Raw genomic sequence first — 20010 nt, 5'->3', positions numbered from 1 at the left:
TCCTGGCTCCATCACTTGTCTGTTGTGTGACCTTGGGCAAGTCACTTCACTTGTCTGGGCCTCAGTTACCTCATCTGTAAATAACAGGGAGTAAGAAACTGAGCCCCCTTTTTCCTCTCCTCCTTCCCCTCCCCACAACACCTGTATATATGTTTGTACAGATTTATTAGTCTACTTATTTTACTTGTACATATTGACTATTCTATTTATTTTGTTAATGATGCGCATCTAGCTTTATTTCTATTTATTCTGATGACTTGGCACCTGTCCACGTTTTGTTTTGCTGTCTGTCTCCCTCTTCTACACTGTGAACCCGTTGTTGGGTGGGGACCGTCTCTATATGTTGCCAGCTTGTACTTCCCAAGCGCTTAGTACAGTGCTCTGCACACAGTAAGCATTCAATAAATACGATTGAATGAATGAATGAATGAATGAATGAGTGTGAGCCCAATGTGGGACAAGGACCGTGTCCACCCTGATTAACTCATATCTTCCCCAGCGCGTAGAACAGTGCTTGGGACATAATAAGCTCTTAGCAAGTACCATAATTACTATAAGTAGTAGTATTATAATATTCTGTGGCAATTTCTGGAGCAGTTAAGGTTCTGGAAGGCTAACAGCTCCAAGGAGTGGTTTATCTTATTCTACACATTTTTGAATTGTAGATTTTTACCCTGTTTTTATTAATAGAATTACATAGACTGTGAGCCCGTTGTTGGGTAGGGACCATCTCTGTTGCCGATTTGTACTTCTCAAGCGCTTAGTACAGTTCTCTGCACACAGTAAGCACTCAATAAATACAATTGAATGAATTAATAATTATTATTATGCTTGCTGTTATTGCCATTTTTTTAAAATGGTATTTGTTAAGCACTTACTATGTGCCCGGCCATACAAGGTTGGACACAGTCCCTGTCTCACATGATGATGATGGTATTTGTTAAGCGCTTACTATGCGCCAAGCACTGTCCTAAGAGGTGGAGCAACATGGGGCTCACTCACGGTCTTAATCCCGTTACAGATCTCAGTTACAGATGAGGTAAATGAGACCCAAGGAAGTTGAGTGACTTGGACAAGGTCACAGAGAAGACAAGTGGTGGAGGAAGAATTAGAACCCAGGTCCTCTGATTCCCAGACCCAGGCTCTGAGGGTCACAGAGGTCTGAACTGATTTTCATGCAGTTACCTCCATGCTTAGTAAAGTGCTTTGCCCACTGTAATGTCAAACAATCTGTCAAATTAATTGAGAATTACTGCACTTGGATCTGGGATTTTGGGCACTTGAAATTCATCCCACCCTCAGCCCCATGGCACTTATGGACATATCCGTAGTTTTTAATAAATACTATTGAGTGAATAAATGAATATCCATCTCTGCCGCTAGACTGTAAGCTCCCTGGAGGCAGGGTACGCACCTCCGTTGCCCCAACTCTGTTACACTGCACTCTCAGAAGTGCTTAGTACAACGCTCTGCATCCAATAAGTGCCCAATAAATACCAATGATAATGATTTGGGATTGTACTTCCCCAAGCACTTAGTACAGTGCTCTGCACACAGTAAGCGCTCAATAAATACGATTGATTGATTTATTGCCACCAGCTGAAGAACTCCAAGTGGAATATTAATGTCTGTCTCCTCTAGACTGTGAGCTCACTGTGGGCAGGGAATGTGTCTGGTTATTGTTATATCGTACCCTCCCTAAGTGTTTAGTACAGTGCTCTGCCTAAAGCGCTCAATAAATGACTGAATGAATGGAAGAGGTTTTTCCCCAATAAATCTTCGATCTTGCAGTGAGATCCCTGCTGTACATACATTGAATTCATACCAGAGTCCGTTCACATTAGAGTCAGTGCCGCGGGCTGGACGGCATTTAGACATACCCAATTCTGACTGGGGCCACGGATTCCCACTCGGTAGTAACAGTATTCATTAAGCACTTACTGTGTGGCAGAGCACTGTACTAAGCACTGGGAGAAAATTGCATAAGTGGGAATTACACACCATTCCCGTCCCTCATAATCTCAGTGCTAGATGATAAGCGACTATAAAGTTTGGCCCTACAGGGTACACCACGGAAATATGGGTCACTTGTTGATCCCCAAGCCACGGTAAGTTGATCAATATTTTCAATATTAAAGTCAATGTGTATTTGGCTAGAATCCAGAAGAGATTTCTCAGCCCAGCAGGAGTTCCTGTCACCTTACTCAGCCTGGGGTTGGTCTTGGGAAAAGAGTCAGCTTCCCCCCTCCCTCGTAAACTCTGCATGGGGTGCGTCCTTTATCCTGCCTCAGCCTGCTCTTCTGGCTACCCGAAGGGCTGGGGTTGCCTTTGACTTGGGAGCCAGATGGCCTTTGACTCAGTGGCTGAAGGCAAGATCATCATCATCATCATCAATCGTATTTACTGAGTGCTTACTATGTGCAGAGCGCTGTACTAAGCGCTTGGGAAGTACAAATTGGCAACATCTAGAGACAGTCCCTACCCAACAGTGGGCTGTCAGGAGATCAGGAGAGGGCACCAACCTGCTCTGGACCTCTTGAGGGGAAGGAAAAAGGCTGTGGCCACTGATCATGCTCTCTTCATTAGTGAGCTCCAACTCCTCTCACTTTTAACCTGATTTAGTTGGACTGTCCTGGGTACACAGCTACTATACCTCAAATCTCAAACCACCAGGGCCAGGCTGCGGGGTGGCAGGGGGGTACCCTTGGAAGCTTCAAAACTCAAAGCAGAAGGAAACGTTACTTCGCTCAGCAGGTGGCAAACACGGGGAATTCATTACCACCGAAAGTCTGTGCAAAAGCTGCTTCTAAAGGGGTTTGAAGAAATTCGAGGAAAATAATAATCACCACTATTATTATTAATAATAATAATTGTGGTATTTGTTAAGCACTTAATAATAATTACAATATTTGTTAAGCGCTTACTATGTGCCAGGCATTGTGTGGCAGGCCCTGTTCTAAGTGCTGGGATGGATACGAGCAAATTGGTCTGGACACAGTCCATGCCCCACTTGGGGCTCACAGTCTCCATCCCCATTTTACAGAAGAGGTTGCTAAGGCCCAGAGAAGTGGAGTGACTTGCCCAAGGCCACACAGCATACAAGCTGAAGAGCTGAGATTAGAACCCAGATTAGGCCTTCCCAGACTGAGCCGCCTCCTTCCTCTCCCCCTCCTCCCCCGTCTTACCTCCTTCCCCTCCCCACAGGACCTGTATATATGTTTGTATGTATTTACTACTCTTTTTATTTTATTTGTACATATTTATTCTATTTATTTTATTTTGTTAATATGTTTTGTTTTGTTCTCTGTCTCCCCCTTCTAGACTGTGAGCCCACTGTCGGGTACGGACCGTCTCTGTATGTTGCCAACTTGTACTTCCCAAATGCTTAGTACAGTGCTCTGCACACAGTAAGCGCTCAATAAATACGATTGAATGAATGAATTAATGAATGAATGAACCCAAGTCCTTCTGATTCCCGGGCCTTTCTCTATCCACTAGACCACGCTGCTCCTCCTGCTCAAGGATAAGTGATCCTTGAGGAGAAAGTCAGTGCTGCAAAGAATAAACGCTTTGGGATGGTGGCTAGTCCATCTCTGAGAAAATGGAGGTTCTCTGAGCATCCTGTTGTTGTCCCTGTCGGAGACAGAATCCTGGGCTGAACAGGGTAGGGACTGTCTCTATATGTTGCCAACCTGTACTTCCCAAGCGCTTAGTACAGTGCTCTGCACACAGTAAGCGCTCAATAAATACGATTGATTGATTGATTGACCAGGAAAGGCTCTGCTCGTGGTCTGAAGCTACACCACAATTGCCAGAACATTGTTCTTGTATATTTCCTGTTCAATTTCAGGGGAAAACTTAGAAAGGAGTGACCAGAACTATTGATCCACAGTTCCGGGAGAGTAGGGTGCCCCTGTGCTTTGTTAAGGCGGCAATATGTCCTGTGTCCAGTGGACGGTCGCCCATCTGAACTAGAAGGCCCACCGCCTCCACTTTGGAAATAGTCTGTCTATTTTACGGTTGCTTTCTGATAGTGAATTCAGTCAGGGGCTGGTGCCAATAGCCAGGCAATGTAGAAGATGTTTCAAGCAGCATTGTCTTCCTTAACATATTTGAAATAAATACACAATATATACAATATGATATAAATATACAATATGATATAAATATACAATAGTGGGGGTATTTGTTAACTGTATGCCAAACCCTGAGGTGGAGACAAGAAATCAGATCACACACAGTCCTTGTGCTACGCTGGACTCACAAAGTAAGATTCTGCATTAACATTCTTTTCTATTAAAACAGTTGTTGTCACCACATTTTAATTTATGTGGTGCTGAGCAAACTTGGCTGTGGATCTTCTCCAATGTATAATCTTAGAGAAAATTTTACACGTTTAGAAAGAAATGGAAGCCTTGACTCATTAACCCTGTCACCACAACATGGGATGAATGTCTTTACTCAAGGAGGGGAAAGACGGGAGGAGGAGGCAAGGACGTTGTCTTTGAACTCCTGAATGTTTGACTATTTTAGTCACGGACTCTGAAATTTGTGGAAGTGAAGGGTTATCAGTTAAAGAAAAAACTGTACATCGAAAAGCTGTGATGACCTTCACAGTCACCTACCCTGGGCCTCTAGAGAGAAATTATCCTTAAACCCTCCAGACTCCCAGTACTAGTCTCAATTTCCATTGATCATCCAATTTCGCAGGCCTAATTCAACATCTTTTGGCTCTAGAAGATGCGTGTTTCCTGAATTAGGTCCTCACTGGCAATGGGGAATGGTAGGTCTCACTTCACCGTTGGAAGGTACTAAATTCTTTTTTTTGGATGGTATCTCTCAGAGTGCCCACTATATGTCTTGGCCCTGGGGTAGATAGGAACTAATCAGGTTGGACGGAGTCCCTGTCCCACGTGGGGCTCACATACAAAGCCGGAGGGAGAACAGGTGATGAATTACCATTTGGCAGTTGAGGAAACAGGTCACACAATGGGCAAGTAGTGGAGCGAGAGAAGACCCAAGTCCTCTAGTTCCCAGGCCCACGCTTTCTCCACTGGGCCACGCTGCTTCCCAATGCTTCCTCAGCCTCTTCTGTCATGAAACAATCCCGATTTCTCTCACCGCTCCGCATCGGCCCAATATTCCCGCCTCTTCTGCATGCTGCTGTTCTACTTCTCTCCTCCCGAATATTCCAGCCAAGCTAGCCTGCTTGGAGGCCCTCGTGCCCTGGCGTTCTTCTCCCATCTGTCTCTTCTGCTGCCCCTTCCTAGCATATTGACTGAGTGCTTACTACGTGCAGAGAGCTTCGGAGAGTAGAAGGGAATTAGCGGACACGTTCCTTGCCCATAACGAGCTTACAGTCTAGAAAGGGAGACAGACGTTCATATGAATAAATAGGCAATTTATAATATATAATCTAAAGATATGTACGTAAGTCCTGTGGGGTTGCGGGTGGGGCAAATATCAAGTGTCCAAAGGTCACAGGAGGAAGAGTGATCCAGGGGAAAGAGGGCTTAAGTGGAAAAGGCCTCTTGGAGATTTGACTTCAGTAGTGCTTTGAAAGTGGAGAGAGTCACCACCTCCAGCACAGTCAACGATCCATCGCTCCCCTTTCAATTAACAATCATTATATCCACTGTGTCATTATCTCCATCATTTTCCAGTGAGAGTCCAAGCTCCTTTTTGGGCAGGACCTACTTCTAGCCTTTGACCTCTAACCCAAACTATTTTTATTACAGTTCCTGTTAAGTGCTTTCTATACGCCAGGCACCGTACTAAGCGCTGGGGTAGATCGAAGATAATCAGGTTGGACACAGTTCCTGTCCCACATGGGGTTCCGTCTAAGTAGGAGGGAGTAGCAGTATCAATAGTAGTAGTAAGAGAAGAGGAAAAAAAGGAGAAGGAGGAGAAGATAATGCCCTATAGGCATTCAAATATTTGTTCACTGATTGATTTTGGCCCTTTACAGGGACCATGGTCCAAGAGTCAGGATATACCTTGCTTCTAGTCCTAGGCAAGTCAGTTAACCTTCTCATACCTCAGTTTCCCCACCTACAAAATGGGGGATAAGAAGATCTACCTTTCTCTACCTCACAGGGATGTTGACAGGACAAAAACGAGCTCTGTAAGGTAAAAAAGACTTTGGAAAATTAAAGGGCCATATAAATTCATGGTAGGATTAGAAGACCAGAATAGGCCTGTTCTGGCAGAAATCTGAGCACTGTAATAACTCTTCATATTGCTATGCAGAAGCCCTTCGTGATAGTCTAGCCTTAGAGCAAAGAACGAATGACAACTAATGACCATCACCTGATTATTTCAGCACGAATGCCTTTCCAAGACGGTTTTAGCACTCTTCCCCAGAAGGCATCAACAAATAATCAAGAAACCCCCAAAATTGATTCTGGGGGCCATTTCATTTTCAGTTTAGGAATTTTCCAACTCCCCTCTCTTTACACTTACATGACTAATGAAATACCTCCACAAACCTCCATGAGCCAGGAAAAAAAACAAACAAAAGGAAAGTGGTTTACTGCAGATTAATGAGACTGTCTTTCTGTACTTCACTTACAAATCAGAAACTGAATGAGGCTTCGCTTCTCTAGCGCCAGCTCCCTCACTACACCTCAATCTCATCTATCTTGTTGTCGACTCCTCCTCCCCCTCATTTTTTATGATTTATTTACTACGTTCTTACAATGTGCCAGGCACTGTACTAAGCACTTGGGTAGATAGATGCTTATCAGCCCACATGAGGCTCACAGTCTTAATCCCCATTACAGATGAGGTAACTGAGGCACAGAGAAGTGAAGTGAGTTGCCCAAGTTCACACTGCAGACAGAAGGCAGAACCGGGATTAGAACCCAAGTCCTTCTGACTCTCAAGCCCATGCTCTATCCACTAGACCACACTATCCCTTACCCATGTCCTCTCCTTCCATATATGCCAGACCACCACCTCACTATACTTTCAAAGCCTTAAGGTCCCATCTCCTCCAAGAGGCCTTCCCTGATTAAGTCCTCTTTTCCTGCCAATTCCTTTTCCTTCTGCATCATCTATGCACTTGGAACTGTACCCTTCAGGCATGTAGTATTCTCCCCATCTTCAGCCCCACAGCACTTATGGGCATATCTATAAATTACTTAGATATATAAATATCTGTCGCCGCAATTTCCTCGTGGGCAGGAAATGTATCTACCAGCTCTGTTGGACTCTACCCTTCCAAATGCTTAGAAGGGTGTTCTGCACATAGTTAAGTGCTCAATAAACAGCACTGATGGATGAATCTCCAGGAAAGTATGTGGTGTCGATTAGAAATCTTCCATTGTTAGGAATACAAAAAGTTGGTTTTAGCTGCACCAGCACTAAAATGAAAATGGGAGGGGCCCTGACCTGGAATTTTAGCCTTATCATTTCACTTTGTGATCAATCAATCAATCAATCGTATTTATTGAGCGCTTACTGTGTGCAGAGCACTGTACTAAGCGCTTGGGAAGTACAAGTTGGCAACATATAGAGACAGTCCCTACCCAACAGTGGGCTCACAGTCTAGAAGGGGGAGACAGAGAACAAAACCAAACATATTAACAAAATAAAACAGAATAGAGATAAAGGCACAATAAAGTCAGTGAGAGGGTAAACAATCCAATCCTTGTCCCAGGCTAGGTGTAAAATCCCTGGGCCCAGATAATAATAATAATGATGGCATTTGTTAAGTGCTTACTATGTGCAAAGCACTGTTTTAAGCGCTGAATCTGACTAGGAAGGACACTGGGGATTGCAGTCCTCAGAACCTGGAAAGGTTCATCCCAACTGAAGCTGCCGTGAGATTACAACGGACCCTCTGATGTCTCCGGGCTGGTCTCTGGTTTGGCTGAACCCTCTCTGCCGATGAACGGGTCATCCTAATCCATGTGGTGTCTTCCTGATCCCTCCCAAAGAAGCACACGTTTCCAAAAGCTACTCTCGGAAGTGGCCCTTCCACAAAACTCGCCCGGAAGAGAAATGTGAAGAGAACCAAACCTAAGCTCACCTCGATCCAATTTGTCAGCCAGTAGCACTCGGGATCCGTATTTTCCACCGTAAAGAGAACGTTTCCTCGAGGAATGACAGAGCCCTCGGGAACGGCCTTAACTTCGATAGGAAGATGTCCTTCGTACTTCTGTTGGGAGACAGCGTACCGAATGTTGTCATTATGCTGACCGACGATGAAATCCTTGCACCTTTAATTCACCCCTCCCTTGGCCCCACAGCACTTATGTACAGCTCCACAATTTATTTATAGTAATGCCTGTCTCCCCTTCTAGACTGTAAGATCCTTATGGATAGGGAAACACATCTACCAACTCTATTATACTGCACTCTTCCAAGCACTTAGTACAGTGCTCTGCAGACAATAAATGCTCAATAAATACGGTTGACTGATTGAAGTCCATCTTTGGGAACACAGCCTTTTCTCTAAACAACTGCAAGTCCACAGCTTCTAGTAGTAGTAGTAGTAATAATAATAATACTAGTATCCTAAGGCAAACACTATACTGGACTAGCAAATGGTGAGAAAACAGTGAAGGCACAAGCCAATGAACTGAAATTTATACTTTCATGTCACGCATTCAAAAGATGCTTCAGTCTTCTGTGCTACGCAAAACACCTGATCCGTAAACACAGTACCTAAGCTCAACAATATCTAGCTGTTTTGGCTTCCTTGTTGTGGGCAGGTAATGTGTTATATTGTACCCACCCAAGCGCTTACTACAGTGCTCTGCACTCATTTAAGACAACCTCTCTCCCTTCCTTTAGGAGAGGGAAAGATCTTTCTTATCCCAAAATCATCAAAAGATTTCTCAGTAATATGTATAAAACTAGGCTTCAGTGGACTCCATCATGTTGACCACCCCCATCTATTGGCTATGAAAAATAAGCAATACTACCCTGAGGGGAAAATATGCAACATTTAGTCTCACAAGGAAAAAGGAGAGCCATATGAACACAAGCACACCAATTGTGGATTCTTTTAAAGGGAAAATTTCTGTGATTTTAAAAGGGCTCATTTTATTCGGTTTTCAATCTCCAAGGACGCTCTCTGACTTGGATAACTAGCCCGGCCCAGATCAACCATAAGGTCTTCCTTGTAGACCAATGCTAATTTTCTTTCTTTTACTGGTAATGGTGAAGTATGGTGGGATTCTCAGAGGGAACAAAGGAATGGCGGGGGTAGGGGGTGGTGTCCATCTGGTTTTAGTTCCTAGCTTCACTCTAGCTTGGCTGGGTGATGGAGGCAAATACAATCTCACTCTGCCTTAGTTTACCGACCCACAAAAGATAATAATCTTTCTATTTGTTCTTCACATGGGTATATTACGAGGATTAAAAACAGAGGCTTAAGAACACAACTCAATATTACTCAGAGGGCTGTGACCAGGTGTATAATACACATAGAGTAGTAGTGACAGCATTCACGAAATGCTTACTGTGTAGAGTACAGCTGTAAGCACTGGGAGAGTCTATGTTGGGGGGGGATTAGGCACTGTCCCTGTGAAGTTCCTCTGAAGAACAACTGAGGAACTTGTTGGTAGATACAAGATAGTCAAGTTGGGCACAGCTCCTGTCCCACATGGAGCTCACAAAGAGCTACGCTTCATGCTCAAAAATGGCATTACGGGTGATGAGATCCTCACCACATGAGCAGCTGTGGCTGAAAGGACCATTCTGTGTGACTTACACTCTATTCCACATTGTCTAGTCATAAAAGATGGGTTTTTCGCCACTTGTGACTGTTTTGTGTTCTAATTTACTCCTTGAAATCCCCATCGTCTGTTCAAGGAAAGCAAACCCTCTCCTGAAAGCCACATGCCAGGCTGGTTTGCCTGCTGGGGTCTTCTGTTAGACCTTCTTTCTTGAGACTGTGCTTCTTTATGCCTGTAAAATGCTTTTTAGAGTCGCCTTCCTTGTGAAAGTCCCATTTCAGATCGCTGTATAGTAGCCATTTAAGTATCACGCTGCCATTCATTTTCTTCTCCGTGATGAGAACTGCGATGAGCACTGATTTACTTTTTTATGGTTTTACTTTATGGTACTGATTAAAGAGATTATTATGTGTCAGGCACTGTAAGGAGCACTGGAGTAGATCCAGCTTGTTTTGATGTGTATGTATATCTATAATTCTATTTATTTATATTGATGCCTGGTTACTACTTGTTTTGATATCTAACTCCCCCTTTCTTAACCGTAAGCCCAGTGTGGGCAGGGACTGTCTCTCTTTATTGCTGAATTGTACTTTCCAAGCGCGTAGTACAGTGCTCTGCACACAGTAAGCGCTCAATAAATACAACTGAATGAATGAATGAACCCAAGCTAATCAGGTTGGACACAGTCCATGTCCACATGGGGCTCAGTTTTAAACCCCATTATATAGAGTAGGTAACTGAGGCCAGTGAAGTTAAGTGATTTGCCAAGGTCACACAGCAGACAAGTGGTAGAGCTGGGATTAGAACTCAGGAAATTGTTGGTTAATCAGATCCTCGGCCCTTCCTTGCTGTTACTGTTATTGTCCTGCTGTTTGACTGAGCCTCCTTTTTCCTCTCCTCCTCCCCATCCCCACAACCCTACCTCCTTCCCCTCCCCACAACACCTGTATATATATTTGCACAGATTTATTACTCTATTTATTTTATTTGTACATATTTACTATTCTATTTATTTTGTTAATGATGTGCACCTAGCTTTACTTCTATTTATTCTGACAACTTGACACCTGTCCACATGTTTTGTTTTGTTGTCTGTCTCCCCCTTCTAGACTGTGAGCCCGTTATTGGGTAAGGACCGTCTCTATATGTTGCCAACTTGTACTTCCCAAGCGCTTAGTACAGTGCTCTGCACACAGGAAGCGCTCAATAAATATGATTGAATGAATGAATGAACGAATGAACCCTGACAAAACTGTTCCAAGAAGTCAGATGAGCCTTCTGTGATCGGTCCAGATCTTACAGCCACAATGCTGGATCTTTTGTGCTCAATACCACTGACTGTTTAGTAAAAATAAAACTTGGCATCTCGCTAGCCTCAGATTCCTTGTCATCTTCCCAAAGGGCAACGGGCTTTCTTAATTTAGTTTTCTAATTCTTCGTCTAGTTGTGTGTTTGGGGATAGCGTGACAACAACAATGAAGATGGACTTTCCCATCAGGACCCTGGGAGAGCCTTGGTGAGGTGGAGGAAATGATTTGAGTCGTGATGGTTTGGGCAGTGTCATTTGGCTCTCTCCTCCCGTCACTCACGTTCCTCCTGAGGAAGGAAGAGCATCGGTGGGAAGGGGTGTAGCACCTTGAGAAGTGCACACCAAAGTCTGTTGTTGGTTCTTTTTTTTTTATGAAAAAGATCATTACAACTAAAGTGACACAGCCCAGGGCCAATGTGCTGCTCTAGCACCACGGCTCTGCAAGTGATTGAATTGGTAACTGCCACATTTGCCACCCATGTCAGCCAGATAGTTCTCAGGATTCCTGCCCTTGGAAGCTCCTCCACCAGGAAACTTCACCACTGATGAAAAAATCCCAGCAGGCGGAACTGAAACTGGAATTTAGATCTGCTGATTCCTGGAGCAATGCTTTTCCACTAGAACAGCAGCAGGACTTGGTACTGCCTTTGTAACAGAATTCAGTGACAGCACTTACCTGAGTTGCTGACGAGAGTCTGGCTGTGAGAAACTTCCCCATTACATCTGTTTGCATAATGACAGGCCATTTGAAATTACTTTCCAAGAGCATGACATCTGGATACACCAAAAAGTTCAGCCCACTCTCTCAGGCTAAAACCACAGTAACCTGGAGCATCAGCTCTGGAGTCCGTATATTTGGAACCAAGACAATTTCTTCTTGAAGGGGGAAAGATGATGACTACAGAAACTGCAAGATTAGTTTCTTGCCCCAGCCCCTTGTTCCGAAGCATCCACTTCTAGAGGCCCACCGGAAAAAATACAAAAACGTGTGCACCAAATTTACCTCAAGAATATAGTTCCAACCCTTCTCGTTAAAGACATCATCTTGAAAATGCTCTTTGTAGACCTCTTTGGCTTCCTGGATTTTCTCTTTGGTCACGACTTTCCCTGTGATGAGAGATGGCTTCCATTACCACACTTGTACGTCAAACCCTGGGAAATAGGACCCCAGTTTTCTGCATAAGAAGGCAGGAACTGAGGGGTCAGGAGGCCCCTCCAAAGCCAACAGAAGACCATGAAGGGAGCTCAAATTCCCAGCTCCCAGCCCCAACTCCAATTCTTTTCTAAAAAGGATACAGCTAGAGGGGATGGCTATCTATTACCCTAGCAGTATGTTTTTACATTTTTACAGCAACAGAACCCTGAGTTCATTTCCAAGGCTTCCTGTCACTATGAAGTTACCTGGTCATCCTGTTTCCACCGGGGAATGTTCCTCAGATGGCTTCCACATTTGGGTGCATTTCCCCACCCCCAACCTAATTCAAAGTGGGTAGAGGGTACTGTATTCATGAGGGAGGCTGGTATTATACTTGTAACACCTGTCCTCACTCTAAGTCACCAATTCATGTGCCAGTAGAGTCACGGGAGACTGCATGGCATGATCATATGATGATGTACGGTGGTGGTCTATGTGATGGGAGTTGTTGGATTCAGTCCCGTTCTTAGAGGACAGATGTCCACAACAAATCCACAATCACAACTAGCACCCTGGCTGGGACTCGGAAGAGAAGATAAGGATCGCGGTCTTTCCAGACCAATGGTGAGGTACGCTGGCAGGGCCATGTGGGGAAATGCTTGCATTGCTACTACCTACAGGCATGGGAGTCAGAAGGACCTGGGTTCTAATCCCGGCTCCGGCACTAGTCTGCTGGTGGGCAAGTTGCTTCACTTCTCCGGGCCTCAGTTACCTCATCTGTAAAACCGGGATCGAGACTGTGAGCCCCACGTGGGACATGGACTGTGTCCAACCTGATTAGCATGTACCTCCCCAGTGCTTAGAACAGAGCTTGACACATAGTAAGTGCTTAACAAATACCACCATTATTATATTATTATTATTAAAGCAACAGGATTGCACTTGCTCTAACGAGTCTCAAAAGTGCTGGAAATTGGATATAAGGAAACAACTCTATCAGTTGCTTAGATGGAAGGCGACTCACTTCCTACAGCACTTAGTACAGTGCTTTGCACACAGTAAGTGCTCAAATACGATTGATTGACAGACTGAATGACAGAACCCCAGCATTTGTGTGATTAGCTTTTTATAAAACTAAAAGCTAGGTCTGAACTGTCTGGGCATAAACTGGGGGTGAGGGTGGGGATGGTTATTTGTCCACAACTGAGATTATATATCATCTCAAATAATTCTTAAGGTATTACCAGAAAAGGTGGCTGGAGATGAGATTTCATGAGTTGTGAAGATCTTGGAGAAGAAATGCTAAGGGCACTCAGCATTCTAGCATTTGTGACTAAACTGGCACCATCAGTTGAAATGAAAAAAAGGGTAAAACTTGCATGAGTTTTGATGACTTAAGAAAAAACCCTTTAAAATGTCATCCTGCTCTATACTGAGAATACGGTTACAATAATTGCACATTAAAATCCTTCTAATTAGTACAATAAAAATAAACATTTGAAATTGGACTTAAAGCATGAGTTTGAGGTAACAGAATCTTTTAAAATATATAGCAAACGTTAATGTTAAAAACATAGGCTCTAGAGTGAACTATGCTATGAAGTTTTCTTAAATTAAACCCTCTCAGGATTAGTGTATAAATCCCTTGGCAAAAAACCAAAATATTAATGATTAAATTTATGTATCAGCAAATACATTTAACAACTTTTTTCTCCAAATCATGACTGAATTTTGAATTTCCAAATACATCCCCAAATGAATCCAAATACAACCCCAATTTCTACATTAAATTTTGTGGGTAACAATTTCAATGGAATAAAAGGCTTGTTTTAAGATAAAATCAACTTTGGTCGTTTCCTACTTCCCTCTTCATTCAAGCAACTTTTATATACTGGAACAAGCCTATTGATGATAAAGAATTTAACAGAGGGACACTGCACAGTTTTAAGTGGTTTTGCTGGATTTTTTTTCCCCATTCCAAATATTTTGGAATGAGAGAAAATGTACTTCAAGATATAAAAAAATAGACCCTCCAGAACATTATGTTAATTGGCCGAATTTAGCAAGACTGGAGAAAAACGTTTAGGCACAAACAGTGGATTTACGCTGGGGAAAAAAATAATACCTTTTAAGTATTTATTAAGAATGTACTGCAACCCATAAAATACGGTTTCCTCATATTTCACCTTCCTTACTTTGGAGTTTTCAGTCTTCTTCTCTCGGCATTCAAAGTAGGAATAAACTTTGCTTGTATTGGGCGGATATTGCCTATAATGAGTAACCTACGTAAAGAAAAACCCAGTGAGAGAAATGACACAGGTCAGAATCAACCAGAACTTGAGAAGGCACAAAAATTTGCTTTAAGATTTCAGAGAAGAAATAAAAACTAAATTTTACTGCATCAACCATGTTCGGAGAAGAATAGCAAGTAACGAACGGTGTCTACCAACTCTGTTGCAGTTCCCTAAGCGCTTAGTGCAGCGTTCTGCACACAGTAAGGGCTCTATACCATTGATGATGATGCTGATCAGTACAGTGCGCTGCACATTATAAGCACTCAATGAATACGACTGAATGAATATTTAGGCGAGACTTCAGTACAACTCTGGAGGAAAAGTGGCTCATAGTCTTTAGAATTTGAAGCACATATGAAGGTTGTAGAGTATCTAGAATCATGTTTTTAGTCTAAAGCATGTGTTTTCTCCACCGCGCAAACCAACACAGGACCCTCTCTGAGAGGTAATGTGTTCAGCCATAGTTATTGGTATCGCGGGTCGGTATCTACTTAACTTCCACGCATTCCAAATCACTGAGCTTTTTGCTGTGGTTCTCTCGCTCACTCTACACAACTGCAGCCTTTACTAAGAGAGCCTGAGAGTAAATTCACAGACTATTCCTGCAAATCCTTATTCCTTACAATAATCCCCATTTCCCAGATGAGGGAACTGAGGCCCAGAGAAGTGAAGTGACTTGCCCAAAGTCACACAGCTGACAAGTGGCGGAGCCGGGATTTGAATCCATGACCTCTGACTCCAAAGCCCGGGCTCTTTCCACTGAGCCACGCTTCCTTCTCACCTTCCCAATGGAAGTAGCTCCCAAATCCCTGCAGGTGTGCTTGCTGGCAACCTTATTCCCCCCCTTTAGAATGCGGTTTCTTAATACTGTACATCATATTTGCAGTCACCTCTACCGTAACAAGAGGGATCGTATTCCTGGAGAACTTTGCGTTACAGAAAATTTGCATTGTAGTATTCCCACCCTACCTTTTGCATACACGCAAAAGGACTTGCTCACACGAAGCCACATGACATCATATCCAAATTAGGCGCCTGCTGTTGGAAGAAAGTTCCCAGGACTGCTTTCAGAGGCCTGAGCACCCTGAGGTGGAAAAACAATCAGCTGCCCCGCCTGACATGAAGTCATGATGCTACACTGCATACCCTGAGCGACAGGAGTCTGCTCAGCCCCCCTAAATCTAGAGCATCTCCCCAGAGCTACTTTGTTCCCCTCCAAATCAGGCGGAGAAAGCAGTGTGGCCAAGTCACTTCACTTCTCCGGGCCTCAGTTACCTCATCTCTGAAGTGGGGATTAGGACTCTGAGCACCACATGGGACATAGACTGGATCCAACCTAACTTGCACCTACCCCAGTGCCTAATACAGTGCCTGGAACGCAGGAAGCGCTTAACAAATACCATAATACCATAAAATTTAAAAAAAGGGCCAGGAGCTTCCAAAATTTTAAACCGTGGGTGGGCAACCTCTCAGACCTGGTCAAGCGACTGCTTCACTTCAGCCCCGAAAGCTGCTTAAGTCAACAAAAATGTTTTATCCCACGGTGGCTGTACGGCTATTTGAAACCGACAGTCTTTCTTCTTTGCTTGCTTTAGCTTCCTGTTAACTGCTGTAAAAAAATTGGCGATGCCCTCTAAGTGTGGTTTGAATTCACCATTCTGGGTCTCTCCAAAATTCCCCCTCCTACCTGGGGGGGTCTCTTGGGATAAAGGACAGGGTGCAAGGACGGCCTCGTGATTCTTATCCGACCCCACCCACCCCTCCAAAAAACAAAAGTTTGAAAAATCCCCACTCCCACAAAACACTTTGTGTTCACTGATGTGGAGTAAATTCGGCTTATGAAACTAGGCCCTTTCAGTGGAATCAGAAATGTGCAGAAAATCTCCTACTGGCAACAGCCACTGCAGCATTACCGGGGGGGTGGGGGGAAAAGCATTCCTAGGGCTCGCTGTTCCATTGCTAATATCCTCTGAACTGGGAAATGTGGCAAGTCAACGGTACACCAAATCCTGCCGAAGACTGAAAACAGAGGTACAACTTAAAAGCTTGATTTCAACCTGGGGTAAGAGCTCAAGGCTTCTCCGCTGCAAGAAGAGCGGCTTGTGTTTTAGAGAGTTCTGGGCAGGGCGTTTGGCCAGAACTCGGGTGTTCCCCAAAGCCCCGAACATAGAAGGGCAAGCCTGTGGAGGCTGTAAACTCGCCGTGGGCAGGGAATTGTACCCTCCCAAGTGCTGAGTACAGTGCTCTGCAAACAATAAGCGCTCAATAAATACAGCCGACTGAAAATCAGGCCCTTGGTTAGCCATGTCTCCCGCTAGTCCAGTCCGGGCCCGATCCGGCTGGTCAGATCCGAGTCTTGGGCCCGTCAGATCCCAGGGTGAGTCCCGACCACAGAGGTAGGTAGGTGAATCTTCAGCCATCCCGAGGTCCTAGTGAGTTTCTGGGTCATGAGTTTCACTGCACAGAAGGGAAGAGGCCTATCGGACACCTCGTCCACCCACCCAGGCCGATACCCCCTGGTATTGAGCAGAGGGCAGAAAAAGCGGAGCGTGTGGCCGCCCCGGGAGGCTAATGAGAAGCTGGACAGGACTTACATCATCATCATCATCAATCGTATTTATTGAGCGCTTACTATGTGCAGAGCACTGTACTAAGCGCTTGGGAAGTACAAATTGGCAACATATAGAGACACGGCCCAGATGCTAGCAGCCCTCCAAACTGTGGGCTGGGACTGATCGAGGGGCAGGGCTCTCACTGGAGGGAATCTAGAGGGATGAGGTGGTTTAGACCCTCCCTAAATCATCCCAAGCAATGGCTAGCAATAACAACAATAATAGTAATGACACGGCGCTAAGCATTGGTATAACTATAGGACAACAATAATTATAATAACGATAGATGCGGTTGATTGATTGATTGCCCAAGGTCATACAGCAGACTACTGGCAGAACTGGACTTAGAACCCAGGTCCAGTGATTCTCGGCTCCATGCTTTTTTCACTGGGCCATGCTGCAAAGGCCTGGAAAGGGTGGGATTTGGGAACACTACCCTGGCAGTGGCAAGGCATGACGGGCCTGATCATCACTGCCGAAACAGCAGGAGAGTCAGCCAGGATAGCTCGACTTGCCATCGTCTGGCACCGTCTGGCATAAGAGCTGGTTTCTGCCTGCCTCTGTTTCGTTAGGGAGAGTTGGATTGAAAGCATCTATACAGATACATATCTATTCTATTTTATTTATTTTATTTTATTTTATTTCTTCTATTTATTTTGTTAATATGTTTGGTTTTGTTCTCTGTCTCCCCCTTCTAGACTATGAGCCCACTGTTGGGTAGGGACTGTCTCTATATGTTGCCAACTTGGACTTCCCAAGCGCTTAGTACAGTGCTCTGCACACAGTAAAAGCTCAATAAATATGATTGATTGATTGATTAAGCACTATATGCCACACACTGGTCTTAACGCCAGGATAGGTTACAGGATCATCACGTTGGACATAGCTCCTGTCCCACTTAGGGCTCATAGTCTCAATCCCCATTTTACAGATGAGGGAACTGAGGCCCAGAGAAGTGAAGTGACTTGCCAATCCAGCGCTTACAACAGTGCTTTTGCACATAGTAAGCGCTTAATAAATTATATTAAAATAAAAAGGTCACACAGCAGACAAGTGGTGGAGCCAGGATTAGAACCCACGATCTGTGCTTTATTTACTATGCCAAGCTGCCATCTCTGCCACTTGTCTGCTGTGTGACCCTGGCCAAGTAACTTCATTTCTCTGACGTCTGTAAGCTGGTTGTGGGGAGGGTTTGTGTCTGTGATATTGTTTAAACATATTGTTATACTGTTAAATGTTGTCACGTATTGTTGCGACCCCCTATCTAAAGGGGGGACGTGGGGACCTTGCTCTTTTCCTAGAAATCCCCAGGGTTAGAGATCCCACACCTCCTCTAGCATTGCTCAACTTTGTCCTGGCCAAGAAAGGATTCCCCTGTCCAGATCTCTCTAAGCCTGCACTTGAGCCCATTCTTCTAGTGGCTGCATGGGATAAGTCTCAAGAAAAGTCACCCACGGGCAAAACCAGCCTGCTGCTGATCAATCAATCAATCAATCGTATTTATTGAGCGCTTACTGTGTGCAGAGCACTGTACTAAGAGCTTGGGAAGTACAAGATGGAAACATATAGAGACAGTCCCTACCCAACAGTGGGCACTGCCCTGGAGACCTGGCCCTATTGCCCTCTGGATTGAGAATCCCTCGGGACACTGTTGGGTAGGGACTGTCTCTATATGTTGCCAATTTGTACTTCCCAAGCGCTTAGTACAGTGTTCTGCACATAGTAAGCGCTCAATAAATACGATTGATGAGATGATGATGACTCTATTGCACCTTACTCTCCACAGCTCTTAGTACAGCCCTCTGCACGCCATAAGTACTTAATAAATACCACAGACTGTTAAGCAAGTGGCTTAACTTCTCTGTGCCTCAGTTACCTCATCTGTAAAATGGGGATTAAGACTGTGAGCACCACGTGGAACAACCTGACCACTCTGTATCCTCCCCAGCGCTTAGAACAGTGCCTGGCACATAGTAAGCACTTAACAAATGCCATCATTATTATTATTACAACTCATACACAGTGGTATACCCTTCGCATTTGAACCCTGGCACTCTGACTGATCCCACACAGACCATAATGTAGCAGGTCTTAGTTCGTTAGCATTAACAAAGAAATCTAATTGTAACCACTTAAGTTCAATGTTACAATTAGGAGCTTAAGTAATGTTAATGAAGGACTGATACAAAAGCTCCAAGAGGTATCAAGCCCCACAGCACAATACCAGAGCCCCAGAGACACAGCACTGAGCTGATGGTAACACTAAACTTTAACGTGACCGTTAATATAATAATGATGGCATTTGTTAAGCGCTTACTATGTGCGAAGCACTGTTCTAACCGCTATGTTACAGTAACTAATTAACATGATTTTCTTTGTAACTCGAATGCCATTGGAACTGGAGTTAGAATGCCCCCCCTTTTGGGGGGGGGGGGAGATCAATCAATCAATCAATCGTATTTATTGAGCGCTTACTGTGTGCAGAGCACCGTACTAAGCGCTTGGGAAGTACAAGCTGGAAATACATAGAGACAGTCCCTACCCAACAGTGGGCTCACAGTCTACAAGGGGGAGACAGAGAACAAAACAAAACATACTAACAAAATAAAATAAATAGAATAGATATGTACAAGTAAAATAAAGAGTAATAAATATGTACAAACATATATACAGAGATCAAAAACCTTGTTGAATTTCACGCCTTTCCGTTTACCGCTTAGCTTTTCGTTTCATTAACTTCGGTATTGGTCAAAGGGGACCTTTAATAACCTAGTCACCACAGATAAAAAGGGAAACCTATACTTATGACAGCTACTGAGTACTTGTCATCTTCTCTTCACAATGTCCCTCTATAGACTGTAAGCTCCTTGTGGGACGGGAACATGTAATAATAACAATAATAATAATAATAATAATTCTGGTATTTAAGTGTTTATTGTGTGCCAGGCACAGAACTAAGTGCTGGGGTGGATCA

General features: G+C 44.1%; 1 protein-coding gene across 1 annotated transcript in view; it reads right to left on the bottom strand.

Annotated features, from left to right (window-relative positions):
* The window catches only part of NAMPT (nicotinamide phosphoribosyltransferase), a 63708-nt gene that overhangs the window by 26690 nt on the left and 17008 nt on the right, over positions 1-20010 (bottom strand). The window contains exons 2-4 of the mRNA XM_038741214.1: positions 14256-14412; positions 11999-12102; positions 8033-8161 (exon numbers count right to left, since the gene is read on the bottom strand). Coding sequence (XP_038597142.1) covers positions 8033-8161; positions 11999-12102; positions 14256-14412 — 390 coding nt within the window. The remainder of the gene's footprint in view (positions 1-8032; positions 8162-11998; positions 12103-14255; positions 14413-20010) is intronic.

This window comes from Tachyglossus aculeatus (genome assembly GCF_015852505.1).
Source record: "Tachyglossus aculeatus isolate mTacAcu1 chromosome 12 unlocalized genomic scaffold, mTacAcu1.pri SUPER_6_unloc_1, whole genome shotgun sequence".
Classification (NCBI taxonomy): Eukaryota; Metazoa; Chordata; class Mammalia; order Monotremata; family Tachyglossidae; genus Tachyglossus; species Tachyglossus aculeatus.
The sequence above is the reverse complement of the archived record's forward strand: the minus strand, read 5'-3'. Positions and strand labels throughout refer to the sequence as shown.